At 31.7% G+C, this 22,434-nt stretch overlaps 2 protein-coding genes across 3 annotated transcripts; both read left to right on the top strand.

Annotated features, from left to right (window-relative positions):
* Window positions 1–204: 204 nt before the first annotated feature.
* Window positions 205–1,168, top strand: LOC128286690 (uncharacterized). Of its 2 annotated transcripts, none has more exons than XM_053024083.1 (2): window positions 205–636; window positions 928–1,168. In XM_053024083.1, exons 1-2 carry the CDS (start codon window positions 307–309, stop codon window positions 985–987), a joined length of 390 nt encoding a protein of 129 aa, XP_052880043.1. In that variant the 5' UTR covers window positions 205–306; the 3' UTR covers window positions 988–1,168. The 2 variants fall into 2 exon arrangements, with proteins under 2 accessions (XP_052880043.1, XP_052880042.1); XM_053024082.1 differs by having other exon boundaries at window positions 205–676.
* Window positions 1,169–12,988: 11,820 nt separating this feature from the next.
* On the top strand, window positions 12,989–15,620 carry LOC108463238 (protein CUP-SHAPED COTYLEDON 2-like). Its single transcript, XM_017763178.2, has 3 exons — window positions 12,989–13,568; window positions 13,693–13,976; window positions 14,844–15,620. Exons 1-3 carry the CDS (start codon window positions 13,388–13,390, stop codon window positions 15,426–15,428), a joined length of 1,050 nt encoding a protein of 349 aa, XP_017618667.1. The 5' UTR covers window positions 12,989–13,387; the 3' UTR covers window positions 15,429–15,620.
* Window positions 15,621–22,434: the final 6,814 nt, after the last annotated feature.

Below are 22,434 nucleotides of genomic sequence, written 5' to 3'. Positions count from 1 at the left end.
CGACGTCAGACAGATCGGAGAGTGGAGTCAGAGCGTTTTGGTGGCTTAAGATTTATTGTTTTATTGGACAGCCATGAATTAATGGAGAATCGTACGGATGATTCGATAGATCAAAATCCATTCATTCCGTTGAATTCTGGTTCTACTTTTGGCGCTAGGAATAATGGTCAACATAAGGAACCCACTAGCAAGTTAAAAGGGAAAGAAAAAGCAATGGCCAAATGGGCCAAGGTTTCGGTCAAGGCTTTAATGAATGTGGCTGCCAGTGATGCGGCTAATTTGGTGGGCGGGGTTTGACCTGGGTTGATGATGGGTCTAAGATGGGGTCCAGTTGGCACCCAGGAAAATGAATTGGATAGGTATCGGTCGGTTCTCTTGGATACTACTTTAGACAAGGGTAATAATCGGGTTATTGGATTTGATGAAAACTTGGACCCGTTGGGGAGAGCAATACATTCTGGGATAAGCTGTAACGCAGCATCGTCATCCAATGAGCGTATTCGTGCAACAAAACCAATGGAGTCGGGAGCTCAAGTATGGAGGAAGGTGGTGCCTCTGTGTGTTGCTGTGGATGTAATGATCTCAGGCATTGAACCATATTCTGATGATGGAGGCTCGAACCCATTGTCATGGGAGGTGAGCAGGCACATTCAATGGAGGACTTTGGATGATGCGGGTATGCAATTCTGTCTCCCTTCTCCATTTTCTCTTAATGGTAAGGCTTCTTGTATGGAATTTCCAAAGGTGTGGGGGTTTAATAAGATATTAAAAGAGATGGAGTTTAATCTTGTTGCGCTTCAGGATTAGTGGTGGTAAGGCGGATAAAGTAATTAGGAAGCGTAATTGAGGCTAATGGGTTTGCTTCTTTGGAACTCTAACGTCCTAGTGGATATTCTTTTTAATCAGACACGGTTTGTTCACTTGCAGCTGAAGTGGGGGATTGTTTCCAAGGAGGTACTTTGTACAATTGTTTATGCTCGATCGTAAAATTCTGTGGGATTATCTGATTGCTGCCGTGGATCATCATGGGGGATTTTAACTCAATTATTGCGATTAATGAAAGAAGGGGTGTTGTTCTAGTTAGGCTGTCTTGTTTTTTATAACAAATGACTGTGAAAAATGTCAAGCTTATCACTTAATATAATTTTTTTTTTTAATTTTTAAACAATTACATTTATGAAACAATTTAATTATATTGTATTTAATTTTAAGAAATATTTCAATACTTAAATTTTTCACTTTATCAAACAGCACTTTACATATATTCATATATAAAAGTGGGTATCGACGTATTAGAGCTAGAAGAGATAAACGAAGTGAAGTATGATTTAAACAAGTATTCATATTATATTAATATATTCATATTTTATACTATAAAAATTTATTATTAAATATTTATAAAGTGGAGTGTGTTTTCATTATTGAAATTTTAATATAATTATTTTTCAAAGAAATATTAAGAATATTATTTAAATTTTAAAATTATTATTAAAATAAAATTTTATTATTATAATATTAAGTTTGATTCAAGTTAATTTTTATATAAAAATCAAGTTACTTGTAAGGATTTTTTCTCAAAAATTATTTATGTTTTTCAAAAGGAGAATTTAATGTTTATTAATTGATAAATAATTTTTGTTAACTAATTTATTTTTATGAAATAAATATAAAAAGGTATTCTTCGTTTTTCTTTTTTATAAAATAAACACATTCTCAATAATAATAATAAATTACATTTAAATGTTGAAGCTCTAAATTTAAGCCACATTGACTTCCATGATTGACTTGATGGTTAAGAGATGTTCATCAAAAGAATCTAGATTCGAACATCTAAAGGAGTAAATAAGAGACATGTATTTGATTATTCCTTTTAATGCTGTGTGTATGGTGGGAATATGTCTTTACACAATGTGTACCAGAAGAAAAATAATGATTAGTAAATTATTGAAAATTCTGGTGTAATTATAATGGGAAAAAGGTTTGGACATTGGTTTATTGGAATTTACATAAAATATGCAGGGAGCCAATGCTAAATAAGAAAAATAGAGGCAGTGATTGGTTTGGATTTCAAAGAAGATTAGAGGAGGAGCCGTAAACGCCAATACCTGAAGCTACCTACTTAGCTTAGCTGCCTACGTCCTACGCCTCACGTTTTCCTCCTCCCAATGGGTATTTGTACTTCATTCCATCAATTTTTTTAATAGTAAAAATAATTGACCATTGCAATGTCATATTCAAAACATAATAACATATATATTACTAGAAAATTAAGTATTTTTCTGGGTTCTTTTTTTTATAAGGGAAGAAAATAGAGAACGTATATACAGAAACAGTAGTGAAAAGGTTGTGAGGATAGCCAAAAATGGGAGGAGATCAAATGGGAGGAGACCTAAGCATGCAGCATGCAGATTGCAGATAGAAGATTGAATAGATGATTTGATGTAAAGGCTGTTAACAATCTCAAAATCCGATAATGACGCGTCAAAATCTCATTACATCGACGCCTTCTTTCCCATTGGTGATGGATGGATGGGATTGCTTGAATTGATGCATGCATGTTTCTTTATCAAATCATCCATCATATATATTTTTGCTTTTCTAATTAAAAGTTTTTTTTTACTTAAAGTAAAATGTTTTAATTCTTTCTCGAGTTTTTTAGTTTAAATTACATCAAAATTCATTATACTCACATTATTTTTAAATATGTAAACATGTTTTTAAATAAAGTAGTAGTTTTATTTGGGAGATTATAAGTATAATTATAACAAAAAGTAAATCAATATCAAATAGAGTACTCATGATGGCTTATTTCACATTCTAATTTTACAAAAAAATCATTTTAGTTATTCTTTTAAACTTTTACCGCATTATTTATCAAATCATCTAAAAATAATGAAAAAGTTAATGTTAAAAATTTTGCAAATATGACATCCACGTGGTAGTCTACATATATGCCACATTAGTTACTAATTAATTTTTAAAAATTAAAAATCTTTTTAATTTTTATTTTTAAAATTTAAAAATTAATTAATTATTTATATGGTATCCACGCCATCAACAAAGTTAACAAAGGTTAACTTTTTCATCATTTCAGAGTGATTAACAAATAATTCAAGTTTAAAAGCTAAAAGAAACAAAATAATAGATGACAAAAATAATTTTCTTGTAAAATTAAAGAGCCAAAAAATTATTATGTCAAAATATAATTAAAATGGTTAGACTTGAATAAATTTGTACATAAACAACTCACATAGTGAGTGCAATCCTTGATAATCCTCTACACCTATACTTTATAAATTAGTATTTTTTAGAATAGTTATTTGTTAAAATCTTTAAAAAAATTTAAATATCTTTAGATATATGTACACTCAAATGAAAAATGTATATTTTGAAGGAAAAAGTTATAAATGAGTAACAATGGGTGGGAAGTTATAGAAAACCAAAAAATGTTTCAAATGAAGGTTTCAAATGGTTATAAATTATTATATTTAGAAAAAATTAATGAAAAAGAATAGGAAATAAAGTTTCAAAATAAATTTATTGGTATTAGAATTAGCTTTGAAAACAACTTGTTAGTTGAGAGAATTTTTTTTCTTTTGGGTTTTATAAATATATAGATGTGAAGTGTCTTTATTTTAAAAGGCAAAAGCTTTTATTAGGAAGTTTGATGATCAAATTGATAAAATTTATAAATGTAGTGGGTTAAATTTATTTAATTGTTTAGAATTAGAATCAAATTGATAAAATGAGTAAATGTAAAGGACTAAATGTGTTATTATACCAGTTAGAAAAACGGTTTTAAATCGTGAATTTAATTGTGGGTAACCAAAACAAAAACGTTTCCAAATGTTAGTGTCTAAATTAAAAATTTTAAAATCGAGTGACCAAAATAAAAGCATAAAGATAATTGAGTGATATTTATATAATTAATTAATTTATTTTTATTTTGAATAAGAGCATAGTTAATTTTTTACTAATATCAATATCAGATGAGGTTGAGTATCGATACCTGTTGTAGAATAAATTATTAAACCAAGAAATTATAATTGATGATTTTTAAGTGGAAAGCGAAAATAATAAATAATAAAGAAAAAGGGGAAAAAAAGGACAGCCTAAATATGAAATGTCTTCTGGCTGTAATATCAACAAGTCTAATTCACCAACGACTCTCAGCTTTATTTAGTTTCTCTTTATTATTAATTTTTTAAATTATTAACTTTCAACTAGAGGTGTGCATGGGCAGGGCCGGGCTAGATTCGGGCTGGGCCCATAAAAAAATTTTTAGCTCGTTTTCAAGGTCCGGGCCCGACCCGGCCCGAAATATGGGTCTAAGAATTTGTCCAAGCCCGCCTAGGGAAAAATGGTAGGCTCAAGCCCGGCCCGGCTTGGCCCGGCCATATTAATTTTTTTCTTTTTATTAAATAAAAACTTTAAAATATAATAAATCAAATACATTTTAAAACATAAAAACAAATAAAAATGAGACTAAAATAATTTTTAAAATAATACATAAATTAAAAATATAATAAAATGTAATTATATTAAAATTGAAAAATTGAAAAATTGAAACAAATTAGAACTAAATTAAGAACCAAATTATATTAATAAAAAGTTTTACAATATCAAAATAACATTAAAAACAATAAAAGAGTAAAGTAGAAGTACTAAAGTTACTTAAAATTAAAAATAAAAATAATTTAATATTAAAATCGGGTCGGGTCGGGCCCAGGCCAAAAAAATCTTACCCGAGGCTCGACCCGTTTTCTAAACGGGCCTCGTTTTTTGTCCAAGCCCATTTTTTGGGCCTGTATTTTTATCCAAACCCTCCTATTTTTTGGGCGGGGCTTCGGGCCAGGCCGCCCAGCCCATGCACACCTCTACTTTCAACCAACCTTTTTTCTTTTCTCTTTTTTTAATTATGGGATTTGGCAAAAAAGCTGAGAATTTGGAGGGGGAGTTGGCACGTTTTTCTTATTATTTTTATTGAAAAATATTATAAAAATTTAAATTCTAATTTTTATGAATTGAATTTGATAAATTTTTATTTGTGCAAGAAGTAGGGTGTAATGGTGTTGAGGATGATTGTTCACCTTGAGAGGCTGATAATTAAGAAATGCAAGAGGATAACGAGAAAGGTGGGGAGTAGGTTGTGGAGGATAAATATTTAATGGCTCAAAATATCTCTTTCTTGTTGTTTGGAAGGGTATTTAATAAAGAGGTTCTCTTATTTACTAATGAGACGTGGCAGACAGCTGTAAAAAGGTTGCTACGATGTTGTTATGTTTAGATGGGACCCAATGGTTTTCAGGACTTATGGGTATGCTCAAAGCTTGTGACTAACAAGGATGTTTGCCTAAGTAGGTGGATTGTCTCTAGAAGTAGGAGGTTTAGGTCTTTCAAGAAGACGCAGGCAGTCCAAGTCCCTTGTTAAGATAGAAGGCCAAACGGAGAGTAAGAATTTGGGAGGGACAGTCACCAAGGCGTTCAAGTAGAGCCAAAGGATTGGTCACGAGTATTTCTTAGATATCTTATCATCTTCGCACGTGTCCACCTGTAGTGGAAGTATAATAATTTGCGGTTTATTTTTTGTTTGATTATCTAACCTTTTAATAAATACATATTGATCAAATCGAGTATTATTAATGTTATTCAATGGTTATTATTGCAGAAATAAATAACTTGCATTACTTAAAATCTGACTAGTGTTGGATTTCGAGTTTAAGAATTTGATTCGAGTCTAAATTTATTGATATTTAATGTAATTATTTTTGTGTTGGTAGCTTTCATGTTTATTCCACGGTTCATATTCAATGAACAAACGATAAAAAAATAAAGAGCTCGTGTTGGGCTAAAATATCTACAAACCCACTTTGGGCATGACAAGCTCAATAATTTCAAAACTTGTTTGGACTTCCACCCTCCTACGCCTGAGGCAAGGTTCCAAACTTAGTCATTTAATCATCTTTTAAGAGGATTCCCATATATAAACACATCTCACACTTGGTATTTAACCAATGTGGGATCTAAGTTTTTCTTTTCCTCAACAAATATTTTCAAGTAGCTTACTTTGAGCATCAATTTCTCATTCATCACTCAACCATTTTGAGCATATGATATGCCGTTGTAAAGGTCTCATGGAGTAAAATATGAAATCATAATTTTATTATTCAACTCTCCATCTTTACCTATTGAGAATATGCCTCAAAATTCCCATAAAATACAATTTTTCCAACAACGTGTATGTTCAAAGCTTGTGGCTAGCAAGGATGTTTGCCGAGCAGGTGGATTGTCTCTAGAAGCGGGAGGTTTAGGTGTTTTAAAAAGACGCATGCAGTCCAAGTCTCTTGCTGAGATAGAGGGTCAAACGGAGAGTAAGAATCTGGGAGAGACAGTCACTAAGGCGTTCGAGGAGAACTGAATGATTGGTCACGATTATTTCTCAAATGGGTTGTCACGCTGGCACGTGTCCACTTGTAATGGAAGTATAATAATTTACGATTTGTTTTTTTGTCTGGTTATCTAACCTTTGAATAAATACATATTGATCAAATCGAGTATTATTAATGTTATTTAATGGTTATTATTGCAGAAGTTAATAACTAGCGTTACTTAAAATCTGATTGGTGTTAGATTTCGGGTTTAAGAATTTGATTCGAGTCAAAATTTAATTGATGTTTAATGTAATTAATTTATTGTTGATAGTTTTCATGTTTATTTCATAGTTCATATTCAATGCACAAACGATGCATTTTTCTGTCAGTGAAACTTTGAAAAAAATAAATAGGCCTATTTTTTCATGTTGGGCTAAAATATTCGCAAGCCCATTTTAGGCATGACCACATTCTGGACATTTTGTGCTGCTCACGTCGTACTGGTGTGCCCCAATCGCGACAGGTATAGACTTGCACCCCCTTGCACACAAGATAAGGTTCTATACTTAATCATTCAATCATCTTTCAAAAGGGTTCCCACATATAAACACATCTCACACTTGGTATTTAACCAATGTGGGATCTAAACTTTTCTTTTCCTCAAAAAATATTTTCAAATAGCTTACTTTGAGCATCAATTTCTCATTCATCACTCAACCATTTTGAGCTTATGATATATCGTTGTAAAGGTCTAATGGAGTAGAATATGGAACCATAATTTTTTGATTCAACTCTTCACCTTTACCTATTGTGAATATGCCTCAAAGTTCCCATAAAATGCAATTTTTCCAACAATAGGTATGTTCAAAGCTTGTGGCTAGCAAGGATGTTTGCCAAGTAGGTGGATTGTCTCTAGAAGCGGGTGGTTTAAGTGTTTCAAGAGGATGCATGCAGTCCAAGTCTCTTGTTGAGATAGAAGGTCAAACGGAGAGTAAGAATCTGAGAGAGATAGTCACCAAGGAGTTCGAGTAGAGCCGAATGATTAGTCACGATTATTTCTCAGATAGCTTGTCACGCTGGCACGTGTCCACTTAAAGTGGAAGAATAATAATTTACGGTTTATTTTTTGTCTGATTATCTAACCATTTAATAAATACATATTGATAAAATCGAGTATTATTAATGCTATTTAATGGTTATTATTGCAAAATTGTGTTACTTAAAATCTGATTGGTGTTGGATTTTAGGTTTAAGAATTTGATTCGAGTCTAAATTTAATTGATGTTTAATGTAATTAATTTGTTGTTGGTAGCTTTCATGTTTATTTCACGGTTCATATTCAATGTACAAACGATGCCTTTTTCTATCAATAAACTTAGAAAAAAATAAAGAGCCTATTTTTTCGTGTTGGGCTAAAATATTCGCCCATTTTGGGTCGCTCACGTCGCGTTGGTACAGCCCAACTTTGACAGGTATGGACTTGCACCCCCTTGTACGCGAGACAAGGTTTTATACTTAGTTATTCAATCATCTTTCAAAAAGCTTTCCATATATAAACATATCTCACACTTGGTATTTAACCAATGTGGGATGTAAGCTTTTCTTTTCCTTAACAAATATTTTTAAGTAGCTTACATTGAGCATCAATTTCTCATTCATCACTCAACTATTTTGAGCTTATTATATATCATTGTAAAGGTCTCATGGAGTAGAATATGAAACCATAATTTTTTGATTCAACTCTTCACATTTACCTATTGCAAATATGCCTCAAAGCTCCCATAAAATGCAATTTTTCCAACAACGGGTATGTTCAAAGGTTGTGGCTAGCAAGGATGTTTGCCAAGTAGGTGGATTGTCTCTAGAAGTGGGTGGTTTAGGCGTTTCAGGAAGACGTATACAGTCCAACTCTCTTGCTGAGATAGAGGGTCAAATGGAGAGTAAGAATTTGGGAGAGACAGTCACCAAGACGTTCGAGTAGAGCCGAATGATTGGTCACGATTATTTCTCAGCTGGCTTGTCACGTTGGCACGTGTCCACTTAATGTGGAAGTATAATATTTTACGGCTTATTTTTTTGTCTGTTTATTAACCATTTAATAAATACATATTGATCAGATAGAGTATTATTAATGTTATTTAATGGTTATTATGGAAAAATTAAATAACTTGCGTTACTTAAAACCTGATTGATGTTGGATTTCAGTTTTAAGAATTTGATTCGAGTTTAAATTTAATTGATGTTTAATGTAATTAATTTGTTATTGGTAGCTTTCATGTTTATTTCACGGTTTATATTCAATGCACAAACGATGTCTTTTTCTATCAGCAAAACTTTGAAAAAACATAAGAAGCCACTTTTTTCGTGTTGGGCTAAAATATCTGCAGGCCGATTTTGGGCATTTCGCGTTGCTCATGTCGTTCTGGTACGCCCCAACTCTGACAGGTATAGACTTGCACCCTCTTGCTCGCGAGGCAAGGTTCCATACTTAGTCATTCAATCATCTTTCAAAAGGGTTCCCATATATAAACACATCTCACACTTGGGTTTTAACCAATGTGGCATCTAAGCTTTTCTTTTCCTCAACAAATATTTCCAAGTAGCTTAATTTGAGCATCAATTTCTCATTCATCACTCAACCATTTTGAGCATATGATATACCGTTGTAAATGTCTCTTGAAGTAGAATATGAAACCATAATTTTATAATTCAACTCTTCACCTTTACCTATTGCGAATATGCCTCAAAGTTCCCATAAAATGTAATTTTTCCAACAACTAGTATGTTCAAAGGTTGTGGCTAGCAATGATGTTTTCCAAGCAAGTGGATTGTCTCTAAAAGCGGATGGTTTAGGTGTTTCAAGAAGACGAATGCAGTCCAAGTCTCTTGCTGAGATAGAGGGTCAAATAGAGAGTAAGAATCTGATAGAGATAGTTACCAAGGCATTCGAGTAGAGCTGAATGATTGGTCATGATTATTTCTCAGATGGCTTGTCATGCTGACACGTGTCCACCAGTAGTGGAAGTATAATAATTTATAGTTTATTTTTTATCTTATTATCTAATCTTGTAATAAATATATATTGATCAAATCGAGTATTATTAATGCTATTTAATGGTTATTATGACAAAATTAAATAACTTGCGTTACTTAAAATTGATTGGTGTTGGATTTCGGTTTTAAGAATTTGATTCGAGTCTAAATTTAATTGATGTTTAATGTAATTAATTTGTTATTTGTAGCTTTCATATTTATTTCACGGTTCATATTCAATGCACAAACGATGTCTTTTTCTATCCACGTCGCTCATGTCGTTCGGGTGTGCCCCAGCTCCGACAGGTATAGACTTTCACCCTCTTGCGCGCAAGGCAAGGTTTCATACAAAGTCATTCAATCATCTTTCAAAAGGGTTCCCATATATAAACACATCTCACACTTGGGTTTTAACCGATGTGGGATCTAAGCTTTTCTTTTCCTCAACAAATATTTCCAAGTAGCTTACTTTGAGCATCAATTTCTCATTCATCACTCAACCATTTTGAGCATATGATATACCGTTGTAAAGGTCTCATGGAGTAGAATATGAAACCAAAATTTTATGATTCAACTCTTCACCTTTACCTATTGAGAATATGCCTCAAAGTTCCCATAAAATGTAATTTTTCCAACAACTGGTATGTTCAAAGGTTGTGGCTAGCAAGGATGTTTGCCAAGCAAGTGGATTGTCTCTAGAAGTGGATAGTTTAGGTGTTTCAAGAAGACGAATGCAGTCCAAGTCTCTTGCTGAGATAGAGAGTCAAATGGAGAGTAAGAATCTGAGAGAGACAATTACTAATGCGTTCGAGTAGAGCTGAATGATTGGTCATGATTATTTTTCAGATGGCTTGCACTCTGACACGTGTCCACCTATAGTGGAAGTATAATAATTTATAGTTTATTTTTTGTCTTATTATCTAATCTTGTAATAAATACATATTGATCAAATCGAGTATTATTAATGTTATTCAATGGTTATTATTGCAGAATTAAATAACTTGCGTTACTTAAAATCTGATTGGTGCAGGATTTTGGGTTTAAGAATTTGATTCAAGTCTAAATTTAATTGATGTTTAATGTAATTATTTTTTTTGTTGGTAGCTTTCATGTCTGTTTCACGATTCATATTCAATGCACATTTCACGATTCATATTCAATGCACATTTCACGATTCATATTCAATGCACAAACGATGCCTTTTCCTATCAACAAAACTTTGAAAATTAAGGAGCCTATTTTTTCGTGTTGGGCTAAAATATCCGCAGGCCAATTTTAGGAATTACCAGTTCAAACATTCTGAACATTTCACATCGCTAACGTGTGCTTGTGCACCCCAAACCCCGACAGGTATGGACTTGCACCCATTTACGCGCGAGGCAAGGTTCCATACTAATTCATTCAATTATCTTTCAAAAGGGTTCCCATATATAAACACATCTCAGCCAAATATTTCCAAGTAGCTTACTTTGAGCATCAATTTCTCGTTCATCACTAAACCATTTTGAGCATATGATATACCGTTGTAAAGACTCATGGAGTAGAATATGAAATCATAATTTTATGATTCAACTTTCCATCTTTACCTATTGAGAATATGCCTCAAAGTTACCACACAATGTAATTTTTCCAACAACGGGTATGTTCAAAGCTTGTGGCTAGCAAGGATGTTTGCCAAGCAGGTGGATTATCTCTAGCATCGTGTGGTTTAGGTGTTTCAAGAAGATGCATGCAGTCCAAGTCTCTTGCTGAGATAGAGGGTCAAACAGAGAGTAAGAATCTGGGAGAGACAGTCACCAATGTGTTCGAGTAGAGCCGAATGATTGGTCACGATTATTTCTCAGATGGCTTGTCATGCTGGCACGTGTCCACCTGTAGTGGAAGTATAATAATTTATGATTTATTTTTTTGTTTGATTATCTAACCTTTTAATATATATATATTAATCAAATCAGGTATTATTAATGCTATTTAATGGTTATTATTGCAAAAGTAAATAACTTGCGTTACTTAAAATCTGATTGGTATTCGATTTCGGGTTTAAGAATTTGATTCGAGTCAAAATTTATTTGATGTTTAATGTAATCAATTTTTTGCTAGTAATTTTCATGTTTATTTCACGGTTCATATTCAATGCACAAACGATGCCTGTTTCTATCAGCGAAACTTTGAAAAAAAAAAGGAGCCTATTTTTTCGTGTTGAGCGCCCATTTTGGGAATTACCAGTTCAAACATGGACATTTCTAATCGCTCACATTGTGCTGGTGCACTCCAACTCTGACAGGTACAGACTTGCACCCCTTTGCGCACGAGGCAAGGTTCCATACTTATTCATTCAATTATCTTTTAAAAGGGTTCCCATATATAAACATATCTAACACTTGGTATTTAACCAATGTGGGATCTAAGCTTTTTTTTCTTCAACAAATATTTTCAAGTAGCTTACTTTAAGCATCAATTTCTCATTCATCACTCAACCATTTTGAACATATAATATACCATTGTAAAAGTCTCATGGAGTAGAATTTGAAGCTATAATTTTATGATTCAACTCGCCACATTTACCTATTGAGAATATGCCTTAAAGTTCTCATAAAGTGTAATTTTTCCAACAACGGTTATGTTTAAAGCTTGTGGCTAGCAAAGATGTTTGCTAAGCAGGTGGAGTGTCTCTAAAAGTGGGAGGTTTAGGTGTTTCAAGAAGACACATGCAGTCCAAGTCTCTTGCTATGATAGAGGGTCTAACAGAGAGTAAGAATCTGAGAGAGACAGTTACCAAGGTGTTCGAGTAGAGCCAAAGGATTGGTCATGATTATTTCTTAGATGGCTTGTCACGCTGACACGTGTCTACCTGTAGTGGAAGTATAATAATTTACGGTTTATTTTTTGTCTTATTATCTAATCTTGTAATAAATATATATTGATCAAATCAAGTATTATTAATGTTATTCAATGGTTGTTATTGCAGAATTAAATAACTTGCGTTATTTAAAATCTGATTGGTGTTGGATTTCGAATTTAAGAATTTGATTCGAGCCTAAATTTAATTGATGTTTGATGTAATTATTTTTTTGTGGGTAGCTTTCATGTCTATTTAACGATTCATATTTAAGATTTATGGTCGCTGCTTCTAATAATATCATGTATAAGGTTTAAATTTGCTATCTTTTTTAAAAGTATGATATGTTTTATAATTGCATCCAACATTCACTAAAACTGCAACTAAATTTTTATACAATACAATCTCAAACTCACACACCTACTTAAACTACCACATAATTAATCTTACAACCTTAAAAATATATTAAGCATTGTAAATGAATGAATACATGTAATATTGAAAAATCTGGTATAAAAAAACGAAACTTAGCAAGACTAGTTGAATAATTTGCGTTACTTAAAATTTGTTCTTTTTTTTGGTTAAAAAGAAAAAGGAATGGAGGAGAAGAAGGCTTAGGTAATTACAACGTCACTGTCAAGTGCTGACAATGGAGATATGAAACAGCTTTATCGATTCATGGTGAAAAATCTTTTCTTTCTTTCCCCTTTTCCTCCCTCCTCTTTAAAATCCCCCAAAAGACATTACTCTCATAAAAGTTTCTTTCTGTTTCCTACCCTTTCATTTTCTCCCTTCACTGACAGTGAGAAACCTGCACTGCACTGCACTGCACTGCACCCTTTTCTCACGCACGCACGCATACTCAAAAACTCAACTCTTTTTCCCTTCACACACAAGGGAAAGGCAATTTGAGAGATTTCAGAACGCTTCTGAGCCTCTGATAAAAACAAACACACATCTCATCACTTTCAGATCATGCCCTTCCTTATTATATAATTATTTGCCCTTTTGCCCCCTCTCTCCATTCATCAAATCCACACCAATATAACACCCTCTCTTCAATCCTTTCCTCTTCAGTTTCAAACCCTTTTTTTTTCACTTCTTGCTGATCAACTTTGTCTTTTGAAGTTCAGGGTTTTCGGCTATGGATAGTTACCATCATTTTGACAATGGTGAAACGCATTTACCTCCAGGTTTTCGTTTCCATCCAACTGATGAAGAGCTCATTACATACTATCTGTTGAAGAAAGTTCTTGATAGTAGCTTTACTGGTAGAGCCATAGCTGAAGTTGACCTCAACAAGTGTGAGCCTTGGGAACTTCCTGGTCAGTAATCATTAGCGTTTTCTGCAACTGCCCTTTTCTTTGTTGCACATAAACCGATGTAATGATGATGTTGTTATTTAAACTCTTAACGTTTTTTGTATTGTTCATGGGATTGTTGTTGCAGACAGGGCAAAGATGGGAGAGAAAGAGTGGTACTTTTTTAGCCTAAGAGATAGGAAGTACCCAACTGGGTTGAGAACTAACCGAGCTACTGAAGCTGGTTACTGGAAAGCTACTGGGAAAGATAGGGAGATTTATAGTTCAAAGACTTGTGCACTTGTTGGAATGAAGAAAACTCTGGTTTTCTATAGAGGAAGAGCTCCTAAAGGAGAGAAAAGCAACTGGGTCATGCATGAATATCGCCTTGAAGGCAAATTTGCTTACCATTATCTCTCTAGAAGCTCCAAGGTCTCTCTCTATCCTTCCCTTTTTCTCTCACTTGATTGCTTCTTTTTGTATGATAAACTTGTTGATCGTCTAATGTTTTGAAGTTTTTCATCTAACTTATCAATCTTTGGACAGTACTCTAACCTAAATGAGGAATGATAAGATGAGGTTATGGATTGTAAGTTAATGGTAGTCATGGTTTTGCTTACAAAGGCAAACTATTAATGTGGCATATGAAATTGTAAACTTCAAGTGTTTTTGCACTCATTTCAATTGAGAAAACCTTTGCCATTTCCCATTCTGCTGCTGAAAATCTAAGTTTTTACAGTAACATTGCCTGTTAAAGCAATGGTTGTTCTTTGAGCAATGAACTGAAACTCATTAATCTGTGTCATAGCCAACCCTTGTTACTGTTCTTTTCTTCTTCTTTTTTTCCGATAAAAGCTTTCTAGCCTTGCTTTTCAGATTAACACTGAAAATGTAAGATTAACAGTAATATGGTCTCTTAAAAAGGTGTTTTTAGTCTTTGGACTTCTGAATCTCTCTAATCTGTAAGTTAAAAAGCAAATGTTATCTTTCTATTTTTCACGTTTTTCCAATTGAATGGCTTTCCCCGCGTCCATGTTAAGATTACCATTTAACACGCAAGAACTCAGTACCATACAGTTTACCATTTTCACTCTTCTAACACGAAATCCAATGAAAAGCACCCCCACAAATGTCGTACGTTTATGAAGTATTTGGCCTTTTGTACCATTATCTGCCATTTTCATGGTAATTTGGAACCTCTAGATGTTGTTTCACTGTTGCATTAACTCCTAGTTGCTTGGATGAAAAGAGAACTATTAACTATTTGCTGCAACGCTAAGGTTTTTTTAGTTATTCCAGGATGAGTGGGTAATATCCAGGGTCTTTCAGAAGAGCAGCGGAGGAGCCAAGAAGGCCACCATGAGCGCGGCTTCCATGGTGCTCTACCAAGAACCAAGCTCACCTTCCTCGGTCTCTCTTCCACCGCTCCTGGATACAACCAATGCTACTGGCAGTGCTACAGCTACCGGTGCTTCCCTCACTGACCGTGACAGCTGCTCTTACGACAGCCATAACCAATCCGAGCACGTGTCCTGTTTCTCCACCATTGCTGCCACCTCTTCAGCAACCTTTCCTGCCTACCACAGCGGATTCGACCTTGCATTGCCAACCCCACCCCAGATGAACAACAGTTTTGATTCAATTGCGAGGTACACAAGAAATGTGGGTGTTCCAGTGTTTCCAAGCTTGAGGTCTCTCGAGGAGAATTTGCAGCTCCCTTTCTATTTCTCGGAGCCAACATTGGCGGGGGCGGCACCACCACTTGACGGCGGTTCATCAGCGAACTGGGGAGCTGTTTCTGAGGAAGGAAACAGTGGTTCTGTTGCTGATGGCAAGATGTCCAATATAGGTCCTACTGAGCTTGATTGCATGTGGACTTACTAAGTAGAAGTTGAGGAAGGAATTTCCATTTATGTGTTTGAAAAAGACTGCTGTCTAATGCTATTATGTAGTTAGATTTCAATTTCATGACTCCTAATATTATGCATTATTAGTTTTAATGAATCCTAGTATTTGCTGCCTAATGTTTTTCATATTTTTCATTTAACAACTTATTCAATACATTTATAAGTCAAATTATTTTCATCTTTCTTATGCCTCAAATGTATGAAACAAGTAAAACCCTAATCCCATTTATGAAACAAGTAAAACCCTAATCCCATTTCTTTCATCTACTTTTTTCTTGCTTTAAATCTTACTTCCACAACTCTACCTAAGATCATTAAATGGGCAGTTTGAATCAAGTGTTTTGTGTGAACATTATGCCATTATATATAAAATATTACTACAACATGATATAAAAATTACAAAATATAAATATATATTCTTTTAAATTTAATAAAAAAATAATATTAACGTCATATAAATATAAAAATTATCAAATTTCAGGTTTTTTATTTAATTTTAATATAAATTCATTTTATTTTTATAATATTTTAATTAATTCAAATAATTAATATACTTACGATTATATATAATTTGAATACACTAAAAGATTTAGACGTGGTTTTCTATTCTTTTTAGTTTGCCTTACTCTTTTCTTTTACATTATAAAACAATATTATCTTGAAGTTTGATATTTAATTTATATGCTTTAATTTTTACTTTATATTTTGGTTCCTTTATTTTTATAACATCATAAATTAGTCTAAATAGTGATTGTTAACTATTTTAATCAAAATGTTAATATCAATTTTTGTTAAAAACACTACTTCAATGAAAAAATATTTTATCATAAGGAGTTTGAATGAGTGTTTTTAAGAAAAACTCTTATTTAGTATTTCCATCATTATTTTTATTGTTACATAACTATTAAATGAATATTTTTTAAAAAAATTTGAAATGCAAACCAATGAATTTAATAAAAGAATCTTTAACAACGGTAACAATTGAACTTAAATTTTAAATTCGAAAAGTAGAGGATTATATTCTTAAAAATAGAAGTAGGTGATTAAATTTTAAATGTATAAAGTTTACAGAGACTTAAAAGATATTTTAACCTTCAAATTTTTAATCTATAATTTAATACAAATAAATAACCCATTAAATGGTGAGTAAAACCATACTAGTAATTTATAAATTTAAATTTAAATTTAAATATTTAAATAAAAATAAAATTAGATATAAACATTTAAATAAAGAAAATTAACTCACTTCATGATTTGATAAAATTTTAAACATTTAAACACTAACAAGATTTGACACAGAATTTTATTGAAATTATTTTCACTGATTGAATATAATTTTACCATCTCCACCTGATTGTATGTGGTACTTAATTTTTTTTAAGTTGGTATTTTTATTACTCAAACCGTTAAATTTAATTTTTTTAAAAAGTTTAACATATAAATTGATACTTAAATTATTTTTCTTAAATTATTTTTTCTCATTTTGATACCTAATTTTTTTTATCACAAGTAATGCCTAAACTACCTTTTTTACCCAAGTTGGTAAATCATTAGTTTAACTATCAATTAAACAATTAAGACTATTAAAATATATAAACAATTAAAATTGCCAAGTGGCCAAATAAAAGATAAAACATTAATTTTCATTTATATATATTCTTTTTATTTTTATTTTTCATAATCAAATCAATAGTTGAACCGATTAGGTCACTAGTTCTTAGTTTGACCAGTTAGTTCGATCAAATAAATTATTAAAAAGTTCATAAATAAGAAAAATAAAATAAAAAATAGAGAAAACTAGTCCAACGATCTATATTGGATCGATTCGACCCCTATCTTCGAACCAGTACTCCGATTGATTCTCGATCTGACGGCTGATTCGATTTGGTTCTGAAAACATTGGTTTTGATTGATGGAATAACTTATAAATCTTGTTAGGTTGAGCAAGCATATAGTGAAGTTCGAAAATAAAACTAACCACCAATGTCTCGACCTTGGGAGGATGAATTTGTAGCATTGTTGGTATTACTAGACATTATAAAGGAAGAAAAAAAGAAACATTATAAGCAATCATTATGATAAGTAAACATTTTCGAGTCTTATACAAGCTTATGAATGCTATAATACTAACTCGAGGTCGAATTAGGATTAAATTGAAAATTTTCAAAATATAGCAAGTGAGAATTGGAATATATTAAGATTGTAAGAAAATATAAATCATATGTAGTATTAATATGTCAGTAACAATAATAATGCAATACAATGCAGTAGCAGTAACACAACAGAATACCTGTAATCGGATAGGGTTGAAAATTAGAAAAATAAATTTGTTGAGGCCTGTATGAACAGTTTCCTTAAGACAAATTCGACCTTTCCTCGGTGTTTTGAGTAACGTTGGACGTCTGTCTTCCAGGATACTACAACAAATGATCATAGTAGTAGCACAACAACAATGATCAATCGAACACAATCTTGCCTTTCTCTATCACTGGGAGGAAGGAATTTTTTATATTGATGGTTTTTGATGATGTGTTTTAATTAGAAGTCTCCTAACTTGACTTTATATAGAGGAGAGAAAATGAATGAATATGTTTAGACTGATTCATGAAGAGTTTTGTTGAAAAGTTAATAGGTATAAGTGAACAAACACAATGATTGAAAAGATGCAATATCAAACCAAAAGTAATGAATCTATTCACCAAGAGATACAATTGTTCAAAAGATACAGCTGTTCATTAAGAGATAGAACTATTGTTTAATTTGAGCATCAATTTATCATTCATCACTCAACAATTTGAGCATATTATATAGAATAAAAAACCATAATTTATTATTCAAACCTTCAATTTTATCAATAAAATAATATGCCTAAAAGTTCCAAAATATCCATTATTTTCCAACAAAGATGCCATCCAATTTCTTTGGAGGCCCTTCCTAGCTAATAGCAATAATAATGCATGTCATAGTGCAACAAAATGTCCACACGAAGGAGAAAGGTTTATATGAAACTGTGATTTCACATCATCCCTATCCCTTTCCAATAGGAGAATGATAAATTAGATTTTTCCTCTTATTTTCAACTTTTTTCTCCTGCCTTATCGGAATCACAGTTTCATAAAGATTACCGTCCATCAGGTTCAAACCATTTATTACTCTTTACATTGTTTCTAATTATGAGATGCTTCTTCTTATCGGAGGGTCTCTATTTGTACTTGTGAGTTACTACAATGAACAAGAGGATGAGCGACACCAAGAGATCAACAGCAGAGAAGACACCCCCTTGAGAATGTGCAGTGTGGACAATGAATCTCAGCCATTGGAAGATAACAGGACTAGATGTTGTCTCCTCCGAGGACTTAATCGTGGAATTTGAATATGAAAAACAAGTTAACCAAGACATATTCACTCACATTTAACATCAAATGATACACATATACATATATATGCTATTTAATCAATAAAATAAGAAGTTTAAATAAGATAATGAAAGGAAATGGCAAGGACGATTCGGTGCAAATACCGTCAAAGACACCAAATTAATCACACACACAAAAAAAATATAACTTTGAGCTTGAATAATAAATCCCAAGAACCAAAAAAAAACATAAAAATAAAGAATTAAGCTAAAATAATAAGCCATTATACTTAAAAAGGCCCATTTCTACTTTATTTATGAAAATGGGCCATTTTAAATTTTATTTATTGGAATTGGCCAAAAAACCCAAAACAAGCCTACATGGAAGCGTTTTAGGGAAATTTTCATAAAAGCACGCTGACAGGGACGCGCTTTACCCTGTGTGAAGCAAAAACATGCTAACATGGATACACTTTTGCATGTTCTCAAACTAAATTTTCAAAAAAGGTTGAATTTTTAAAATATTATAAAAAGGAAGGAATCCCACGTTGTTTAGGAACAAGTTGGGAACCTATTCATGGTTCTATATATACATATATCTCACATCCCATATTGCTTAAGAAAATAAGAGAAATGAAACTTTGGGTCTATATAAATATATATTTTGTAAGTTTTATTTCCATATTAATTAGTGACATTTTAAAATTAAAAAGAAAATGGTGTTGCCACTTTGAGTCTTTATAAAGGCTTATTCTCTTAAATTTTCAAAAACTTAGTTTATTTTTATAATATTTTAAAAATTCAACCTTTTTTGAAAATTTAGTTTGAGAACAGAGCAAAGTTAATTTTCATCACCTAATGAATCTTGATAAATTTATTTCAGATGTATTTTGACTAGATAGATAATCTATTTAAACATAGTATATAATTATGTTAAATAAGTTTTTTATAGAAATATAAAATATACATAAAATATAATAATTATTTTTCATATATTTATATCTAGATTAAATTATATTAGTAGTCACTTAACTATGATTTTTGGCTATCGAATTATAAAAACTTACAAAATGATCACTCAACTGTTAGTAATTTTTAATATTTTACCATACTCATTTTATATTTTATAATTTTTTACTTATAGAGTTTAAAAGTTTTATTTATAATGTAACAAATGTTAACTTTTGTAAAAAAAATTTAAACTCTAAGTAAAAATATATAAAATATAGTGTAGCCTTAATTTTATGTTGTTAGTTAAAAGAGGAAGGAATCCCACATTGTTTAGGAATAAGTTGAAAATCTATTCATGAGTTTATATATACATATGTCTCATAGCTCACATTGTTTAAGAAAATAAAAAAAAATAAGACTTTGGGTTTATATAAAGATCTGCTTTGTAAGTTTTATTCTCATATTAATTGGTGACACCTTAAAATAAAAAAAAATTGGTGTTGTCACTTTAGGTCTTTATAAAAGCTTATTTTTGTAAATTTTAAAAAAAATTGGTCAATTTTTATAATATTTAGAAAAAATAACCTTTCTTGAAAATTTAATCATAGAATTGGCAAAAATGCACTCACATCAGTGTGTTTTTGCTATGGCTCATTTCAGTAAATAAAGTTTAAAAGATAACATCAACCCAAAAGAAAAATGGTACCCAAAAGAAAAATGGTTTGAGGATAAGTTGTTGAGGCTTAAGGATATAACTATTATGGACTTTCATAGTGATACTGCCATCTGTTTCTGATACCCAAACAAGGTTATAGAATTATTGGCAAAACTCTGATATCAAACACCTTGTCTCCTTCACTGCTGTTGGCACAGCCATTGCAAAAAACAAAAGCTCTCCCTTTAGATATTGCTAGAGCTAGCCTTTCTTGCTTTCTTTATTATCTTCAATCTCTGTTTAATGTGGACAATACAAATTGTTGTTGTATATTTTTTGCTTTCTTTATTATCTCCCAAAATGTTGCTTTCCATTTTCATTGATTTTTTTCAATCCTTTTTAACCATAATTATTAATTAACGAAAGAATATTAAATTAGTCTCTCTATTGTTGTGATATCCATCAATGACTTCATGTTGGCTTCGCAGGACGCAGTCATTCAAAACCGTAGAAGCATCGCTTCGTGTTGATGCTCTTGCTAGTGCACGATTTAAGATTTCTAGATCTAAACTAGTTAATTTCACAAGGTACTATATTCTCGGGTTGATGCTCTAACTTAATCTCTTCTTGACTTTGGGTCTATGTTACTCTGACTCTAGATTTATTGAGTGCCTGTGCATGACACCCTTGTCTGAAGAATATTCTGATATGAGCATGATGATATGACTCGAAAAGAACACTTTCAATAAAGGAAAAAAATTGGAAAAGTGAACTGAACATACCCGTGTTCAACATATACCCACATCTCAGAATCACATTTGAGTCCGAATAACATAGCTTTTAGTTGCAAAATGCATGAAAGATTGAGCTGATGGACGTTTGTTTTTCTATTTTGTTTTGGTCTTATAGCAACGGAGATGTACGCGTAAATTGGACAACTGTAACAAAAAATGGAACAACTCTCAAGACCGGTGACATTGTCTCTGTTAGTGGGAAAGGAAGACTAAAGGTGAGTGAGTGTTCGGTTTGAGAAATCTTTACCGTCTAGTAATATGTTTAGCATATATTACTTTTGACTTTTCATTTCCCTCGAGTGCTTGAATCCGACTCCAACGCATAGATGTAGGGTACAATCCTCCAAATACATGAAAAAAACATAATAATAAAAAAAAGCATCTGATATTACTTGGGAGTCCGAGTAAGGTAGGTTTAGCATACTGATACATTGCAGTTTGGTTTTGTACAGATTGGAGAAATTAACAGTGCAAAGAAGGGAAAGTTTTCTGTGGGAACACATTCGGTATTTGTAGGGTTTTAGAAGACAAGCAATTGAGTTAAAGGATGATTTGGAGTTTAGGCAATTGAGGATACACATTGTGATGTTTCTAACTAAACAAAGGATTCTCAAATATCAGAAGGCATAGAAAAGAAAAAAAGGAATTACATTACAAGGAGTCTGGCTAGTATCAAAGCTGTGAATTCCAAGACAAATGCCAGCTTCTTGCATGGCATCTGAGGGTCATAGGAAAACTCATCACTTGAGTGCATTAGAGGCATCCAGAATATTCATATAATTTTTTATTAGTCAATCATTTTTATTTTATGTATTTAGTATTAATTTTATTCTTAAAATATTGGAATTTGAATAATATATGTTGATTTAAAAAACAATATTTTATTAATAAATATTGAAAATAATTAAAATTTCAATATCTATTTCTAGAAAATAACCAAATAGTAAAAATACTTTTAATTGATCATCTAAATATTAAAAATTATTTTTTGGGGTGGGATGTTTATAGTTTTTAGAAATTATAAGAAAAATAATTTGTGATTTATTGTAGTGATCTTTTAGCATCATTGTTTTAGTGATCTGAAAGGAAATGAATTGATTTATAGTAGTGATCTTTTATAATTATTACATTTTCAAAAATAATTTATATAAAAATGGAAATACAAAAAAAAAAAAACTTGGATGAATTGAACCGATCCAAACATGTAAAAAAAGACTTTGTATCCAAC

This window comes from Gossypium arboreum, chromosome 13, assembly GCF_025698485.1.
Source record: "Gossypium arboreum isolate Shixiya-1 chromosome 13, ASM2569848v2, whole genome shotgun sequence".
Classification (NCBI taxonomy): domain Eukaryota; kingdom Viridiplantae; phylum Streptophyta; class Magnoliopsida; order Malvales; family Malvaceae; genus Gossypium; species Gossypium arboreum.
Note: the sequence above shows the minus strand (reverse complement) of the source record. Positions and strands in the feature narration are given on the sequence as shown.